This window comes from Gossypium arboreum, chromosome 9 (assembly GCF_025698485.1).
Source record: "Gossypium arboreum isolate Shixiya-1 chromosome 9, ASM2569848v2, whole genome shotgun sequence".
NCBI classification, from domain to species: Eukaryota; Viridiplantae; Streptophyta; class Magnoliopsida; order Malvales; family Malvaceae; genus Gossypium; species Gossypium arboreum.
This window is the reverse complement of record NC_069078.1, coordinates 79,546,051-79,565,807: the sequence shown is the minus strand read 5'-3', so window position 1 is coordinate 79,565,807 and position 19,757 is coordinate 79,546,051. Positions and strand designations below refer to the sequence as shown.

At 32.1% G+C, this 19,757-nt stretch overlaps 2 protein-coding genes across 9 annotated transcripts; both read right to left on the bottom strand.

Moving 5' to 3' along the window:
- Positions 1–6,267: 6,267 nt before the first annotated feature.
- LOC108456589 (polyubiquitin 11-like) lies at positions 6,268–7,405 on the bottom strand. The gene has a single exon (XM_017755138.2). It carries the CDS (start codon positions 7,232–7,234, stop codon positions 6,545–6,547), a length of 690 nt encoding a protein of 229 aa, XP_017610627.1. The 5' UTR covers positions 7,235–7,405; the 3' UTR covers positions 6,268–6,544.
- A 1,664-nt stretch (positions 7,406–9,069) lies between these two features.
- On the bottom strand, positions 9,070–16,851 carry LOC108456588 (probable E3 ubiquitin-protein ligase ZFP1). 8 transcript variants are annotated; one of them, XM_053019045.1, is made up of 12 exons: positions 16,687–16,845; positions 15,549–15,797; positions 13,844–15,223; positions 13,201–13,246; positions 12,934–13,123; positions 12,696–12,815; positions 11,826–11,973; positions 10,840–11,583; positions 10,356–10,768; positions 9,844–9,942; positions 9,620–9,757; positions 9,070–9,421 (listed from the first exon to the last, which is right to left on the bottom strand). In XM_053019045.1, the coding sequence occupies exons 7-12, from the start codon at positions 11,923–11,925 to the stop codon at positions 9,278–9,280; spliced, it is 1,638 nt and encodes a 545-aa protein (XP_052875005.1). In that variant the 5' UTR covers positions 11,926–11,973; positions 12,696–12,815; positions 12,934–13,123; positions 13,201–13,246; positions 13,844–15,223; positions 15,549–15,797; positions 16,687–16,845; the 3' UTR covers positions 9,070–9,277. The 8 variants fall into 8 exon arrangements, with proteins under 8 accessions (XP_052875005.1, XP_052875004.1, XP_052875003.1 ...); XM_053019044.1 differs by lacking the exons at positions 13,844–15,223; positions 15,549–15,797 and having other exon boundaries at positions 12,708–12,815; XM_053019043.1 differs by lacking the exons at positions 13,844–15,223; positions 15,549–15,797 and having other exon boundaries at positions 12,708–12,815; positions 13,201–13,242.
- Between the last annotated feature and the right edge of the window lie 2,906 nt (positions 16,852–19,757).

Below are 19,757 nucleotides of genomic sequence, written 5' to 3'. Positions count from 1 at the left end.
AATATAATCATCCTTTAGCTACACTCTGGGCAATCGCCTCAAAACTACTATAGTATCAGTTCCAGTAATAGATTAACAAGTGCATATAAAGAAAGAGTGAAATAGCTGCAAACTACTTGAACCGTGATCCTAAGGAACAAATTACAAAGGGAATTAAATTATTACAAAGTATTTGATACTCAAAAAATATTTGGACACAAAGCATCGATTCTTTTGGTAATAGAATCCTCGTGATAACGATTAAAGTCTACTCATGAATTACAATATTAAGAATCTAATTTAAATTCAATCTGAAACGAATAAAATAAAAACATATCGTGTTATCAAAAGTTATATTAAATTTGAGTTAGCATGTAAATTGCTTTTTTTTTTTTCAAACAATTATATTACAATGGAAACAAAGAGAAAGTAATTGGATTACAACCAACCGACACCCAAATGAAGGCCAGCTGAAATGAATTCTGAAAAGCAAGCATATTAATGTGAGTGAGTTCAAATTTGATGGTTTACTTTGTTGTCCTTGTCCTATTATATTTCTAGGAAGAAAAGATTATTACCGTGAACAATGTGAAAAGTAGAAGAGTGAGAATAAATCGTGATCGTCCAAACCAGAAGAGCTGATCACTTGGTTGAATTAGAGGGGTTCCCCTAGTCACTGTGTTTTGATTGTTGATTTGAAGAGCCATTTCAAGTTTTGTCCCATAATAAACATTTCTTACAATATGTCAAAAAAACTAGACATGATCATAAACTTCTAACCATTTATTATTGTCTTATTTACTTAAGTTAAATTAAAGAATAAATTAATTTTTTATTAATAATTTTATTAATTTTTAAATCTAAAAAATTAATTTACTCATTTTGTATTAAAAGAGACAAAATGGAATATCTCTTAAATAATTTTTTTACGCTTACAAGTAGGGGAACAAAAGAACACGTGCCAGATGGAATTTTTTTAAAAAAAAGAACATTTAATGTATAACCAAAAAAGATGAAGAAGTATATTATGGGAAACAGAACACTTACCATGTACATCAACAAGCACGAAAATAACTACAATAAACCACATCAGAGGGCTGCAAACAGACAATTTAATGTAATATTAGGTGGTCGTTGCTTTATATATGTCTTTTTGAGGATCTTGTGTTGGCTCATTTCAGGATTCAAGCTAGAAATATTAGATTAATAGAGAAGTCCAGAACCTGAAGCCAACCTCTGTCTTGAAATCTTCATCCAATTAGAAGATCGTTCTATGTAATCCTGGAAATTGAAATTCCTTTACCTTCCTGAGAAGTGAGCCTGAAATTAAGGCAAGTTTTTCTCGTCATGTTTACCTTTTTTTTTTTTTACAATGAAGATCATTAATTTACCGAAATAAAGCCATGTCTCAAGGTGAGATAATCAACTTTGGCTACTGGATTAAAGAACAGCTGTCTGAAGAAACATTTCTGCTCCAAAATCACAACCATCCAACAGCAATTATTGTATATATATGGGAACTCAACTGAAATTAATGTATTAATTGTAGTGTTGTAATGGAAGCTTACAATCCAGAGTTGGGAGTGATGTTTCGGTACAAGAAGCAACCTGTCGCCTTGCAAACGTTGTTTGACTTGTTAATCTGAACCTCTTAGGATCTATAGTAAAACAGGTCATAATCATGACAGAAATATTAATAACCTGTATCATATATTGTTTCTGGACCAACAAAAGCAGATACATATACATATATATATATATATATATATATCTTATTTATTCAATTCTTGTAACTAACTATGGAATACAAATTCAAGTCTTGGAAGCATTGTGTTTTTGCAATTATCTTTCAAATAATAATAATAGCAGACAAGTTGATGTTAAGTGACCCTTACCACATGTAAAATGGTCCACCAAGGAAATAAAAATGAGATTTTGAATCCTATTGCAGGCTTTGCTTCACACCGGTGGCCCCACAAACCCTATCTTTCCAAAGTTATTTTTATTCCTAAATTAATCATAAACATACGATTTTCAAAGTGAAGAATATCAAACATTGGTGCACCTCCGAACCCATGTCACTTAAATTACTATTATTAAAATTCAATAAATTATATTTATTTTTAGAAATTAATGATAGTTTATTATCTAATTTAATATATCGGAAAAGAGAGCCATACAATTTATATACATCAAAAAGGAGAGCCACATTTCATGTAATAGAATGGGAAATTGAATCTCAACATATAATTAAAGATAGGAGTTACACACACTGATGTTGCAATTCAAGGGGATTCTAGCTGCCACGACAGGGTTCTTTGAGACAGGTACAGAAATTGAATCTTTGGCTATAATTGATTTGTTGGAATATGTTGTATTTTAAATATGGATTTATGGGATATTTGAAATGGTCTGATGATTGCAATAGATAAAGGATTCGATAAAATTTTCAAATATTCAAAATTATAGTATTTTGATCGGTTCATCATGTTTCCAAAGAATTCAACAAATAGGTTGATAGACTAACAAAAATAACGGTCGATTCAAATTTTTTGGAACAACTCCATGAAGGCTTGAATATTTATCTAAATAGATTTTTTGTATTATTTTTTCTTAAAATAAAAAAAAGGGGGGAGTTACGTGGATTTTCATATGCTCACTCATGAAACATGTTTTTACTAGAAAAGGTGTCCACCAAAATCAAATGTAAAAACATTTTTTTAAAATTTTTTTCATATAAAAAATTACAAGTGGATCGAGTCGGGCTCAAGTTTTAACTTTTATCTAAGTCAGGTTTAAATAAAATTTTAAACCCATTTTTCGGGTCAGGCCTATAAAAATGGCCAGGAATTTTGTTACTGTCCAACTTTGCCCATGATCGCCTCTATTTCCACCACCTCATCTACATTTATCATTAAAAGATTTAAAAGTGAAAAATATGAAAGATTAAAATAATATATTGTAGGGTAAACTATAAAAATAATTATCCAATTTTTTACGTGTTTTTGTTTTAGTCACCTAGGTTTAAAAATACTAACTAATGTTATCAAAAATTAATATTTTGGTCACTCTATTAATTCATTATCGGTGGCCTCTTTTTCATAGATATGATAACAAATTCAACCCTCTAATATTTATAGGTTCTATCGATTTTGTCCTAAATCTAAAAAAAATAAACAAATCTAGCTCTCAACTTTGCACATTCTATCAATTTAGTCTTTATTCTTTAAAATAAGAAATTAAAAACTTCAAAAATAAAAAATTTATTTAAAAGTTCATTTTCCGATAAACAAACATAACGTTTTATAAAAATACATACAAAATTATAAATATATTTACAAATAAATGAATTTTTTCTCATTTTCTAACATGAAATTTATTTATTACAATAATTAATAATCTTATAAATAAAACAATTTAAGGGAAAATCATGAAGAAGATTTATGAAGATTCAACTTTTCCCTCTTTTTCAACATTAACGTCAGGTGGGTTGAAAAACTACAACTTGAGGTTCAAAGGGGTGAGAATTGATGTCTTTAGGTTGATGCCTAGAATGGGCTTATTGTGTTTGAAGTTATGCTTTATGGCGAGCACGACTAAGGATATATAGGTGATTAGGATGAGGTCTTTGAGAAACAATAAGTGGAAGGTCATGTCGATAACTCCCACAATCAAATCCTAGTTCAATGACGCGATAATGGAGGATATGAAAATCAAGGAGTTTAATGTAACAGTTATTGGTGCCAGTGGTTGTGGGTGAAGTCAGGCCCAACACTCGACAAATTTGACAAGGACTAAAGAATAAAGAGAGATGTATAATAAAATTTATTATTTATAAAATAAAAAGAAAATGTTTGAATTTGGTTTAAGTCTTATTTGTGAGTTTTTTGCAAATATTTTATTTATAAAATTAATGTTTTAATAAATTTCATGTAAAAAAAGAGAAAAATGAGTATTCATTTATTTATAATTTTGCATGTTTTTTATCTTAAAATAAACTTTTAAAATTTGAAATTTTAAGAAGACTAAATTAGCGAATGTGTAAGTTGAGGGTTGAATTATTGATTTTTCAAAATTAGGACTAAATTGATAGAATTTATAAATATTAAAAGGCTAAACTTATTATTACGCTAATAGAAAAGAGGTCATCGTTAGTGATTTAACAGAGGAGTAACTAAAATATTAAAATTTGACAATATTAGTGACAAAATAGAAATCCTCAAACTAGGGTGATCAAAACCAAAATATAATAATAATTAGGTTTACTCTAAATTTTATCAATTTTATTTATTTACCCACGTTAGACCTGTTTAAATAATCATTAAAGAAATCCAATTAACCTAACTAAATATTAATATTTTTTATTAATTTAATTTTTCTTAATATCTTAGATAAAAATATTTTATAGAAATTTTCAATAAAAGATAGTGAAAATGATAAATAGATAAAGTTATTTATTTAATAAAGAATATGTTGATTTTACTTTTAAACTTAAATGTTTTAGGTTTACTTTTAATCTAGCCCATTAAATTTTTTTGTTGAGTAAAAATTTTGGAATCATTCTCTTCTTTGGGTAATTTTATTTTCTAAACATCAAAATTTAATTTGAAAGATATTTCACATATATTTAATACATAATCTAAAAAAACATAAGTAAAATAAGCATACAAATATAAAATAAAATAAAAAATTCATTTATCAAACTCTCTCATTAAATTACATATTTAATTTTTAAAAAACATACACTTCATTGTTATTTTATTAAACAGAACCTTAATATCATCATTATCATGTAAATCAAGAAATATTCCGTGTGGTGATTTTGATGTGATTTTATTCCCAACAATCACCGTATTTAACCCCAAAATAAAAGTCACACGTAGATTCCAACCTAAAAAGTTAAAAACTAAAACTTGTTTCATGTGGCAAGATGCCTAAAACAGGTATATTGAGTTGTTTTAATTACCAAAAGCCATGGTGAGGTGAGAAAACTGTAAACAATCTGCTAGAACAAATATGAATTGTGGCAGTTGCTCCATGCCCTTTCTTCTCATCAATGAAACATTTCCATACAAACAAACCGAACAGCAATAATTATAGTAAAGACAGGAAACAACACCCAAAGGGTATTTACTATTTAGTATCCAATTGCATGGTTTAGAAGTGCAAGGATCAGAAAAAGTAGCCTCAGCTTCATCAGCCAGTCAGTTGGCTATGGATTAATTTCCATGGAATTATCATCATCATACAGGCTGACAAAATGGTGATCTTGTATTCAACTTTCTTCCTACATGGAAGCATATAATGTCTGCAATCATGGAAGTAGACATATATCAGAAAGTGGAGAAGAAGAAAACCAGATGAAACAAACAATACAATATTAATAGGTTTTAATGGTATGATTTAAGAAAGGTGGCCAATACTTTGGTGGGCTGGCAACTACAAGTAAACATGGTATTTTATTTTATTTTTAAAATGGATGGCAACTTCACGCCAAAACCTGATGAAAAGGACCTGATATAGGGGCAGTGCCTGAAACTAAATCGCCCTGGAAAACATTACTCTATATTGTTAAAAATACGTATAAAACAAAGACCAAAGCAACTAAACTATGAATGGATCTCTTTTCCGTTATATCATATATATATTTTATATACTTGGAGCAAAATAAGTTCATGGCTTAAAATTCCGAAGAGAAAGATTGCAAATTAGTGGACTTTTTAGATCATTATTCTCCAATGGAGGAGACTAAGTTCAATCAACATCATAACATTAAGCATTGTAATAAGTTACAAAGAATGCAACTGCAAACCATCTCCATTGACATCTTCGAAAAATATAATCATATCCGAAGTGAAGAAATGGATTAATAATACTATGTCAATTAGAAATAAGCCTATATGTTAGGCATATAACGAACCCAAAACATAGCAGGGCATTTGGTCTAGTGGTATGATTCTCGCTTAGGATGCGAGAGGTCCCCAGTTCAATTCTCGGCACCGTTTTATATTTAAATCTGAAACTGGCGATTGGGCTTTGGTCGTCCTCCTTTTGGGTCAGTGTTTGTCCTATCTTTTTATATTACTGGAGATGTTGTCAGTTTTATCTTAAATTCTTGTTTAAAGTGAGCATTAATTATTGGAGAGACCACTATGTAACAACTACTTCGAACTTCCATTCAACACATTAACTTAACATCCTTTTTATCAACTGGATTTCACACTTCCAATGCATGCCCGGAAATAGAAGAGAGACAAACTGTGAACAAAGCCCAACATTAAATTTCAGTTACCATATAAAGCAGATTCTCTGATTTGTCTCTATTTAACCATATTAAGATTTAACAGAGAGACAAGCAGGGCCTCCCTTGTTAAAGGCATTAATGTTCAACTTATTTGCTATCTCCATGGTTCGAAGAGTTCCAATGGAAATGAAAACCAAACTTTCTACTCCAGAGGAGAAGTAAAAAGTATTACAAAGGGGACAAGACCCAGAAATCCAACTTAGAAAGACACACAAGCACTTTAAAACTTGAAACCAAGGCAAGATGGTTGCGTTAGAATTATCAGTGGCCACCACGGAGACGAAGAACAAGGTGAAGGGTAGACTCTTTCTGAATGTTATAATCAGCCAAAGTCCTCCCATCTTCCAATTGTTTGCCGGCAAAGATGAGCCTTTGCTGATCAGGTGGGATTCCTTCCTTATCCTGAATCTTTGCCTTAACATTGTCAATGGTATCGGAGCTTTCAACCTCCAAGGTGATTGTTTTGCCTGTCAAAGTCTTGACAAAAATCTGCATCCCTCCACGAAGCCTCAAAACAAGGTGAAGGGTGGATTCCTTTTGGATATTATAATCAGCCAAGGTCCTCCCATCTTCCAATTGTTTGCCAGCGAAGATCAAACGCTGTTGGTCAGGTGGGATTCCTTCCTTGTCTTGAATCTTGGCCTTAACGTTGTCGATGGTGTCGGAACTCTCGACTTCGAGGGTGATGGTCTTGCCGGTTAAGGTTTTGACAAAGATTTGCATGCCCCCACGAAGGCGTAAGACGAGGTGGAGGGTGGATTCTTTCTGGATGTTATAATCAGCAAGGGTCCGACCGTCTTCGAGCTGTTTGCCAGCGAAAATGAGACGCTGCTGGTCGGGTGGGATCCCTTCCTTGTCTTGGATCTTGGCCTTGACGTTGTCGATGGTGTCGGAGCTTTCGACCTCGAGTGTTATGGTCTTGCCGGTAAGGGTTTTCACAAAGATCTGCATCTTCTTCAAAGGGAAATATGGGTTTGTAGAGATGGTTTGAATTTGGTTGGGGAATGGAATTGGATTGAAGATGAGGGGATGTCTATATAGGCGAGGAGTGGAGGTGGGTGACCCATTTCCTAAGGAAATATTGGAGAACACCAGAAAGTTGATTGTGGGTCAGATGAATCGGCTTAACTTTTAACCCTTAGCCGCTAAGTATTTAATTAATTTAGGAAAACTAATCATTTTCAACTAAAATTTGTAGGAAAATTACGTATTTAAAATATCTATTTGTGGTTTATTTTAAATGATATAATTTATTTTAAATATGAAATAATATTTTAATAATTCTTATTAATTTAATTAGGGTTTAAATAATAAAATAGATGTATAATTGATAATAGTAATAAATGTGCATTATAAAATTAAAATATATAATAATAAATAAAGTAAAGTTTTGATTTAGTGTTAAATTTATGATTTTACAAACTCAATTAGCATGAATTTAAATCTCTATTTTCTATGTTTTTAAATAAAAAAATTAAAGCGGATGACTTGATAATGAATTCCAAGTCAAAGTGACTAATCCGATCTATTTTTCACATTCATAGGAGTTCATCTATGTTTCAGCTGTACGAATATGACATTTTTTGAAAATTTCTAATAATATCAAGTGCTATTCCTATTTTGGCATTTCTAATTTCTGCAGTTTTAGCCTTTGATTAAAAAGGGTTAAAAAAAACTTTCTAGTTATGAATCGGGTATAAAACTAACAATAATATAACTTATTCTAAATATAAAAAGATATTTTAGTAGTTTTTCTAATTCAGATGATGTTCCATTGAATAAATAATAATATAAATATAATGATAATAATTTTTTTTTAATAATTGAATTTCATTTATCTAGCAAACAATAACCTGCTACAAAAAGACAATAGGAAAGTCCTATACAGGCAAATATAGCAAGAAACTATACAAGCTAACTATCACCAATAGGACCCCAATTGGAACAAAGTTGGATGTTAACATCATCAATCATACTTACATGTTTAATTCGCGGGCTTACCAAAAAATCTTTCTTTCCTCTCACACCATATAGAGTGAATATATGTATTCCAAGCCGATTTAAAGATGACAACAATAAAAAATAAAAAACCTTAAGCTTCAAAACAACCCAATTTAACTCCTGATCCCATGACCCAACAGTTCTACTAATATAATTCTTAGAAAAGCTGTAAAACCATCTCCCAAACCTTCCTAGAAAAGTCACATTCAAAGAAAATATAATTTTTAGATCCACACAAACTAGAAATATCGATATTAAAATATGTTGTTAATCTCAAATTTTGAAATTTAATCTCACGACAACATATCTTATTCTTAGCCCTAATTTATCCTTTCTCAATTATTTCCTTCGATACCAAAAGAAAGTTATGAACATTGTAATTCACGAAACCAATTAAAATAAAATACAATTATTCTAATGTACAAAACCGTCCAGCTTCACGCATAAACCAAGTGGATGTTGATGAACGCAACTTCCAATGATTACCTTACGGCTCACTCACGCAACTTCCAAGTTTCTGCCTGCTTTCCTTTATTTATTCCATTTAGCTTTGGCCAAAAGAAAAGGATAAGACCCTAATTTAAGCCAAGGAATCCAAGGACACTTTTTTCTTCACACCACTTATGTCATCCATACACGCCAATGAACACAACGCAACTGAATAGATTCATACATATGCCAACACAATATCAACAAAAAAATAAAAATAAAAAAAGCTAGTCTTTGCGGGCATTGGTTGTCTCATACCATATGTTGAAAGCTGAACCACAATCACTCACGAGCAATTTGGGTGATGAAATCAACATATGACATTTAAACATAATCCAACACTGGGCTCTACATATTTGAGATAGAAGCCAAACAAATGGGTTTAAAATTAATCTAACATTCCCCCTTTTTCTTTTACAAATTTCCCTAAACAATGTCATTTTGTTTGAGCAAGTTTAACATACATATACAAGAATGATAAATGATAAGCCATTATAGAAGTCACTATTTTATATCATCGGCCACAGCCGAAGCTTTGCAGATCGGACATGTATTCTTCATCGACAACCACTTCTTGATACAAGGAATATGGTATTTATGACCACAAGTCTTTAATGCCCCAACCTCATCCATGTCCTTATACTCTTCCTGCATTTTGCAACATCAAAAGTACTTAGATGATTTGATTAGCAGGACTAATGGGATCTTCGAAAAGAGCTAGCATACATTTCGATCACAAGTAGCAGACCATGATCAACAATCATTCACCAACTCTTCTTGATAATACCATGTTGAACCAAACAACATAACCAATTATGTTTACGTTTCATACACTACAATTCTTACCAGGCAGATCACACAAGAGCTTTCATCCTGGAATTGATCTGAAGAGCTGTAAATTGTTTCAGCCAAGCACTTAGATATCAAGTCTTCTGACAAGCCTGTATTAACACTCCCGATTCTTTCCCCTAGTGCAAGTAGTTCCTGACCGAGAAATCGTCCAAGGTCATTTAAAACAAAACAAGAAAAGGAAAATAACAACATAATGGAAACAGGAAGTATGTACATACCTCGTAAGTCATGTTGTCTATGTCTAACCTCATATCTCTATGCTGATCAAACATATTTCTAGATCCATAAAAAGCGGAGCGGTCCACAATCATAAAACCCTGCAGAATGAAGATAAACTATAAACATTACCTGACGACTCATTAAATCCGCAAAATTGGGTGGCAAGCTGATATATCATAAATGCTAATGAATACAATTTTCCTGTATCTCAATTGCAAAACACTTGATATGAAGCATTTGCATACAGTAGAATCACCAATACCTATAAACATAGATAATTACAGCCTGGTTATCAACGGAACAGGTCACTACCAATCACCAAAGAAGGGTACTTATGAAGCAATAAAGTCAGAGAAGTACACCAAGAAGAAATAAATGGAACACTCTTCAGAAGAAATGCAACGTGCTGAAAGCTATGTCAAATGAGTTTTCAAACTATTTTTAGAGGACATTTAAGTCCACCTCAATTGCTAATATGCAAATACATAATTCATTCATAAGCGGTAAATACCTCAGATGAAAATCGACCATGGAAAGCTGCATCATCAGCTAGAGATTGGTATCTATCATTAGATATCCTTGACCTCCCACTCCGCTCATTATTACGCCATGTTACAGCTGATAATGGCCGAGGATACCTCGTTGAATAACTTTCAGAAACAACCTGCATCCCCTCTTCATAGGATGCAGCATGTCCTATGTGCACACTGCTGGAAGAGGCCCTGAAATTTGGGCTAGATCTCTGAAAATAATTTGTTCGAGGACCCCTTAAAGATTGTGCTGAGTTGCCATGGAAACCTTGAGGAAGAACAGGATTTCTACCAGAAATGAAATTATGCTGTAGTCCCCCAACCTCAACAGAAGCATTTGTAGCACTACTACCACCCAGAAAGCGGTTTGTCTCATGATTAAAAACATTTGAATCTGCAATTCACCAGCAACAGACTCAGAGATAATGAGAGATCAAAATAATAACACAAAAATATTCAAGTAACCTGCAGCTGGAATCCTTCCATGACTAGGAGACATTCTCAAATGGCTCCAGTCCCTTGACATAGCATTCGAGCTCTGACCAGTGATATCCACTGAGCTAGAATGTTCAACCGGGTGGCTTGTAAGGTAGGAAGTATTGCTTGACAAATGGGTCCTAACTAGGTTAGATTCAAGATCAAGTGCTGGACGGCTTCTCACATTCCGCATAGAACACTCACCCCGAATTGAGAGGCCATTGCCTCTACAGCTCGGGGGCATGGAAATATGATCCCAATACATGTGCTGAGGATCTACATTAGGTTTCTCTTGCCAAAAGTCAGAAGATAAAGGAATATCAGATGAACTTCCAGCACCAGCATATCTGCTTGATCCACCCCTCTCACAGACTGAAGGAACTCCCGGGCTTTTTCGCTTGTGAGGTCCTCTTCCACTGCTCATTGGGAGATCAACAAGACCGCCATCAATTCCTTGGAAAGTCTGCCTATCATAATTGGAAGAAGATGCATGATGCATGTAGTTCTCAGGGGCAGAACCAAAGGTTCTAGGCGCAGATGAATGCAGAAAAAGATCATGAGATGGGCCTGAAGTGTCAGGCTGGTAGCATGGAGCTTCAACATTATGGCTTGAGGTAGCAAAACCACTTGACCTAGGCATGGAATTCCAGTGAGAAGAAAAATGCACAGCATCAACAGGCATATTTTCTACTGGATAGAAGAATGAAACTTGTTCTGCAGAGCTTGACCTCGCTGTGCAACAAAGCAAGAAATAATACCCATTAGAACAATAGCTAGGTACAAATAGAGGATGCCACGAGGCAGGAAAATCCAAAACCTAGGCCCAACTCTCTAGATGGGGGAATATGATAAGTTGAACCCAGACAACCTTGCAAACATGTTTTCATGCTATAAATCAATATAAATTTGTCATTGACATCAACCCTTTTCCCTTAAAATAAAAGGCAAAAGTAGAGGCAATAAAATAACAATACCTATATTTGCATAAGGTTGCTCTACATGCAAATGATTCCTGCCCTGCTCAGGTTCACTCTCAAACATTTGGGATGTGCCAAATAAATGTCTATGCCCCATAACAGTCACTTAAAAGGAAAAGAACGATGTCTCAGAAGAAGAGTAAACCTGCAAAAGGAAAAACAGATCAAATACATAGAAGAGGAGCTATTAAATATAGTTAACTTCCAATGACAGGAAATAATTAAAACAAAGGATATGTTAACTGTCCCCATTATATTTTTACAAGCAAAATACACTGATTCTAAAGCATTTCATTTCTTATCAAGAACTTCCATAAGTCTTAACACAAAAATTATCATGTTTTGGATCTCACATATCGGCAGCAAAATGAAGAAAAATGCAACACCAAGAATTACATTTTTAGTTGTATCCTAAATTAGTTGCCACTGAAGCTGAAAATAAAGCTACCCAATTTTCTTTTCCGACCCACAACTGTTTAATCCATTTAAAAGAGAAGACAGTTTTACTATGCTATTAAAACTCCAAAAGATGAGAATAACCTAATAAATATCAATCTCTTGAAACAAATAACAACAGACCATAGATGTAAAATTTCTAAATGCATCAGGAAGACACTCCAGCATCCACTAGACAAGCACAGGCACAAGTACAAACTGATACGTGAAAAGGTCACCTAGGATAGAACTTCAACAACTATAAGAAACTTTCTACTTTGACGCATCAAATCCAAATTGTGCATAATGAACAGTAAGTCATGTGTGAGTTGATTCTTAGGAGTAGGACAAAGTGAGCTGCAAAAAAGGAATTAAATGCTTAGGGTGTGTTTTGCAGTAGGCTTTCACAAAGTAAGTTAACAGCCCTAATACCAAGTACGCAACTATGGTCTTCTTATAAACTGGCGTGCCAGCCATGGTCCTGCCTCTTGCACTTATCTGGTTATACATTTCTCCCCTCTCCAAAAAATTGGAGAGGGCATTCGTCATATTCTGGGGCAAGAAACAAAGAAGGAAAAGGTGAATGTAAGATAGATAACACTAGATTGTAATTACATACAGACTTTGAATTGGTCGCTAGTACTAACCCATAACCCCAATGCAATAGTACCTTAGATTGAGGCTAGAGAAACCACTAGAAGCAGGATTATACATCAGGACATCACCCGGAATTGATTTATAACTCAGCAGATGTATGTGATGAAAGTGATAATCACTTATCCAAGAATGGATATAAAGATTGTGAAGTCACAGTAACAGCAGAAGAATAAGGCCTCGTACTCCAGTCATGAAATTAGTAACTGAATGAATATAGAAAAGTAAGTCCTGTCTCTCTTTGGTTCAGTAAAAGAGAAGAAATCAATTTGTATAAAGTAACCTTCATGACACTGAACTTCCAGTCTGTAAGAGGGACAAAAACCTATCTATTATGAAGATAAGTTAGAAGAATAAAAAAACAATAAGATAGTTAAGAAATTATTTAAAGTACAATGTAAACTTTTAACAGATAAAAAAAATTAAAAAAGTGGAACATTAATCTGTAGTAAAAGAAAGCATCCTCAAAGAAATTGAAGAGGCAGTATAGGAGATAAACTACAATTTTGAAATTATTCATCTCCATAAGGAACTAAGTCAAATGCCATGGGGATGTATAAATTGTTTATTGAAGAGGAAAGTTCAGTAATTAGACAACATGTTTAATATACATGAAAACGAGCATGGATTTCCATCTGTAAGAGAGTAAACATAGTCTGCTGTGATTATAGCTTCTTTTTCCAATAAATCAATCAGTAAGAGAGTAACCTTTGCCAAAAGAACGTAGAAGTATCGTTTAAAACCAATAATTTATATTTTCTTGATAAAAATCACCAAATTAAAGGAAATAAACAGAAAACAGGAATGTCTACGATATAATTGAAAAGTAGGCGACACTAACAGTCGCCATTGCTAATGTAAGATTCCTATCCATCGAAAATATATTTAGCTTCAAAATGAAAGGTCTAGACTGATTCCTACAGTACCTTCTTATTATGTAACATTTGAAGTAGAGATGAAGTGGTTACATAATAGTATCTCATATATTGTGCCTCACAATGTCTTTCTGAAATCTTTCAAGGTTAAACAATTAGGTGAGCATCAACAAAAAATTATGAGCTAGTATTATGTACATTCATTAAAGAACACTGCCACCAAAAATAGTGAAATGGTTCACCAGGAAGCTTTACTAATACAAATCAGGGGGAAGATATTACCCGAGAAATAAAAAAAAAAAAAGCTTCAAAATGTGTGAATAAACTCCTTAGAAAGAGGCACATATAACAAAGCCTACGAAGCAACTGGGAGAATCTTACAAAACCCAGCTCCAGTGATTTCTCTTCAAAACTGAGTATCAGAAAGGCCATATCAGACGCACCATATCTTAATCCAAACTTAACAAACATTCAGCTCTCCTGTCAAGATGGTTCACTTCCTTGCATCTTGAGAGTAACAATCTTCAGTTTTGGCTTAAGTAAGCGTCTAAGCCACTACATGCAAGTACAAGTCAGCCCTCCGCCTCAATAAAATATGTTAACCTGATGCCATCATACCTTTAAATGTTTGCATAATTGTCCCTCCTCCGAGGCATCTAGACAAGCATGATTTCAACTGCTAAATTTTTTCAAACCCCTAAGGTTTTTACTACATTCACTGACAAGCAATATAAGACAGTTCCCATCACTTGCCTGTTAATGGTCATCATCCTGGCATCCAATTTTTCCAAGTCTTAAGTCTCCATAAACAGAATGTAATGGTTGTCCAGCAGACAATACTAAGCTCAATCTTCAGCAATGTCATCACAAGGCCTACACTATAAATCAACCTATTAGCAGAAACAGTAGAATGGTTGAATATAAGGAACTGTAAAGGCCATGAAGATGACCCCAGCAAGCTTTAGGGGATTCTTAGGTCATTACATCTTAGAACTACACAGCACGAGACACTATTATCAATTCCTTAATGTCAGTCACTCCCTAAACCTCCTGTGACACCCTAAAACAAGCATTGAGCATGCTAACACATAGGTAAAATATAATGGATTTAAGATAATGGCATGACTACAATTGTTCACCCCCCCCCCCCCCCAAAATCATTTTCAATGCAATCTCCAGTTCCTGAAGTGGAAAAATCCTGATGTCAAAGTGAATTCTGATTGAACAAGGTCTAAGAGTTCAGCAAATTGGTAGCTCTAAACCATTTACTTGTTCTCCGTGTATAACAGCTGACATAAACAGTCCAAAATGAGTGCATATGTGTTCTCCGGGTATAACAGCTGACATAAACAGTCCAAAATGAGTGCATATGAACCTAATAAGAAGATATAGGAATTTTCCCCTTCAGTTGCCAAATTGACCAATGCTTTCCTGCGACAACATTTGCAATTCAGAAAATAGTAACAAGAAAGATCGCTACTAAGCTGCTAACAACTCCAGAAAGGTTTCTATGCATGGATAATTCAAAGGAATGCTCAACATGCAACAGAAACTATCTGCAACTGGGAGAACATAGATAAAATCAAGGGAATTAAGAAAGGAACTATAAGTAAAGTGAAGGTGCTGCAAGACATGACAAGGATGAGTATGATGGAAAGTGAAGGAATGAAAACAGAGGCTAGACACACTGCACCTAAAAGCTGATAGCAATAAGAATATGGAAACATATTGTGCAGAGCTAGAGGAAACCTCATACCTTCCGATATAGACTGGCTGTCGTTCCAAAACTGGCATACAAATTAGTATTTAGGCTCAGGGGCAAAATCAAGATCAGTGCAAGAATGAAACGCCAAGTGAATGACCTGCATAAGAAAACATCTAAACCTAGTTGCTGCTAAGGAAACCAAGAGAAAACTATATCCAACCCTATCCATTATAGCATCCAACAAGAAGTTGTTGGACATGCTGGAAGGAAGGTATGACGTATTCATCTACAAACTTGAATCTGAACCACAAAGATTGAAAGTCAATTTCTCATGTTACAGCAGCCCTAGGGGGAGCAGCTTACGATAACCATTTTCTATTTCTTTTTATAAACTAAATCTTTAAACCAACATTGACAGCATCAATGTGCTGGACAAAAGAATAAAATTGAGAGGTTAAGCCTATCACAGATATCGTGCAAGCAAACATTTGAGATTCAAAATCAGGAAAGCAAATTAGTATTGCACAATAGAGGATGCAATATGCCAAAAAGCCCAATTCTTTTCCCTTGATTTTTTTGCATTGAACCCCATTGCAGGACATCGGAAAAGGTTGTCCAATTATATACTGGGTAACATCTCATATGTCAAAGCACTCCCCTTGAAAAATATGACTATGAACTCTTGTATCAGTTTTAAAACCCTTATTATCACAATTCTTAGAACAAAAGGCAGAAAACCGGACTTGGAATTACTTCCTACAAACAGAGTTTCTGTTTAAATACGGTCACAGCAACAAAATCTCTACAACAATCAGATCAAAATTATAGCAACTGATCATCCTTTTAAGTCAAGCCAAGTAAAAAAATCAATGATCAACAATGAAATATATCAAGCCGATGATGATGGCCATCGCAAAGATAACGAGTTTAGAACTAGGAAACTGATTTTGATGGCAATTATTTTTCTTGGATATCTGTAATAAATAAAAAGTTTTAAGAGAATCTAAGATTAAGGGGAAAAAAACAGAAACCATTAACAGATTAACATGCAAAATCAAGAAAAAAAATTAAATCAACCAAACGAACAATAATCAAACCTCAGATAAACAAAAATTTCATGATCGAAGTAGGTTTAAAACAATCAACTAACAAAATCATCAACCAAAATAAAAGAAAAGGGAAAACCCACCTCGATTTTTTTTCGATGAAATTCTGAGAGAAATATTAGAATTATAACTTATAAAGGAAAAAAAGGGGGAAAAATAGGGAAATCTTATGTTCGGGACAACGAAGAAAGACAAGGAAATAAAGGGTTTGGGTGGTCTGGCCTTGTTCAGAAAAAGAGTAGGCCCAAATTACCCGCCCAAAATCTATCTATATATATAAAAGGAAGGTACAAATGACCTTCCTTATGTTGCCACCTAGCAATATTCTCTTTGCTTTTCTCCTTCTAGCGTTTTTCAAAAATTTTGTAAATTTCGAGATTTAATTTATATATTTTATTTTTTAAAATTTATATATTTTTTACATGATAAGATAATGGTCAAATTTTAAATTTAGTTTTTAAATTATGTTAAAATTTAAAGTTTAATTTATATACTTTAATTTTCTTACATAATTTAGTTCATCTATTTTATAATGTCATTAATTAGTCCGAATGGTTAATATGTTAATTATTTCAATTAAAATGTTTACCTCAATTTTTTTCAATAAAAAATTTCTTTTTTGCTATGGTTTCAAATGACTGTTTTAAGACAAAAATCATAATAAGTATTTTCAATGATATTTTTATTATTATATAACTATTAAGTGAATTTTTTTAATTCACACTAAAAATTTAATAAAAGTTTTAATAAAAATAATGAGATTAAATTTTAAATACACAAAATATATAGAAATTTAAAGTATATTTTAACTCTCAAATTTTTACATTATAATTTAATACAAATAAAATTGTTTAAGGTATTTTTGAAATTGATTTAGCCTATTCCATTAAAATTTAATAAATTAATTCTCTTATTTTATTGATTGACATTGATGTAATTACGAATAATGTGATTATATTTTTTTCTCACCAAAAAAAGAATATCGCAACAATGACATTATTGACTTTGTTTTCATGACGGAATTAGTGAATAGAAGTATTTAAACAGGCAATGATATAAAAATATTTGTTTAAAGTTAGTTGGATATAAAATATTTTCCACGTTTATTAAGATAAAAAGAAGAACCCCGTACTAGATAAGCATGCAATGGTGTTGTGTGGTTTGATGCATGAACCATGTGAGTTTGTTGACCGTCAAACATAGATGAATGTGATATACTGTAATGACCCATCAAGTTGCCAAATTTGATCCACCAATGGAGAGCCGTTCACCGGAATATTTTGAAAAAAAGGAGGGGTTGTAGCCGTAGGAGTAGAGCAAGACTTATAAAAGGTGAATTTGAATACATGGTGGTGCAGTGTATTTATTTTATTTTTGTTTTACGTTACAATATTATTATAGTATTTAATTTTACAGTCATTATTATTTTTACACTAACTGTAAATAAATGTACCACCTATTCAAATTCACCCTAAGTGTCCATATTGTAATGAGTCAACAAATCACTAATTTATTTTTATTGTGAGATAGTAATCACAAAAATCTAATGAAGATGTAAACAACCTCTCTATTTGGTGATAAGAATTTGAGTGTGTCTCTTCTTTCTTAATTATAAAAAAAATGAATTATCGAAATACTCTTATGTATATTAATTATTTAAAAGGTATTTAAATCACTTAGCATCAACTTGGTTAGATAAATTACGAAAATATCCTTTAATAATTAAAATAAGTTATATTATTCGAGAGTATTTTAATTTTTTATTTTAAAAGTCAATAAAATTTACATGTGGTTTGATTTAAACCAGTGCTATTTACATCAATAAAAATTAATTTTACCACTAAATTAAAGCTTTATTTTAATTATATTATACATACTCTAGCACCTCAACTAAAATAATGTTGTTGATTTGAGTTAATGTCCCAAATTAATCCACTCAACGTTGCAACACTATAATAAACAATCGTAAGGCATTTAGTATTCTTAATATGGTGTATTTATGCATTTAAATTTCATATTACTCACAATTTAATCTAGTTTTTATTTTAATATCATACACATTCCATGTCTTATTATTAATTAGTTTTAAACCTTACGTTTCATTATTTATTGTATGTTATTTTTAAACACACATTTGTGTTCTAAATATATGGTTTCCACAGCATACGCGTGTAATAGAATTTCTAATTATATTAAATTATATAAATATCAGTGATATTAAAATATTTAAATACCATTTATCGTTATTAATTTTTTAATATTTTAATTATCATTAAATCTAAAAATAATTTATATTAATTTCTTAAAATATTTAAAATTTATATTTTATATATCATTATATTAAAATATTATTTATTTTAACTTTCTATTGCAATTTTTAACCTTAACAAAAAAACACTTGAAATTAATAAATTACACTTTTCCAAGATAATTTTTTCAACCAAGTTGGAGAATAGAGGAGTTGGGATGCCTTACTAAACGATACAATGATTTGTGGAATTTACAAACATAATCAAAGGCAGTTTTTGATGAATGAAACTCAACTGTTTCTCCATATAAATTTCTTTAGTTATAAATCTGTGAAATAAGGATTTTGAGAAGTCAAGTTGTGTGATAGCACAGTTTAAAACATGGAGACAACAATTTTGATAGTTGGTTGCCATGATCATCTCAGGCTATTGGGAAAATCCCTTGCCCACCAGACTGGGCCTTGTATTCAACCTCAGGCTTTTAAAATCACAATCTATACAAAGGCTAATATATTCCAATGGAAGCTTTGACGTTGCTTGAAATCAAGTATAGTAACGGGATGGGTGGATTTTTGCCCGTCCTAATTATGATTTGAAATTTAATCAATTCGTTTCGGTTTTGACTCAACTCTATTTATTTAAAAAAAATTTGTTTTGAATCTGAATTAGAAATTTAATAAGAGACCCGGTTTTAACTCAACCGAATTTAATTTAATTATTTTATTTTTATTTTGAAATAAATAATATTACATTTTTCATTGTTTTATTTTTATTTTGAAGTAAATAACATTATTAATTTAATTTATACTTAAAACTTTATATATATATTCATTTATTAAAAAAACTTAATATACATATTCGAGATATTTTTGTAAATATCTTGAAGAGAGATGATTTTACTTGAA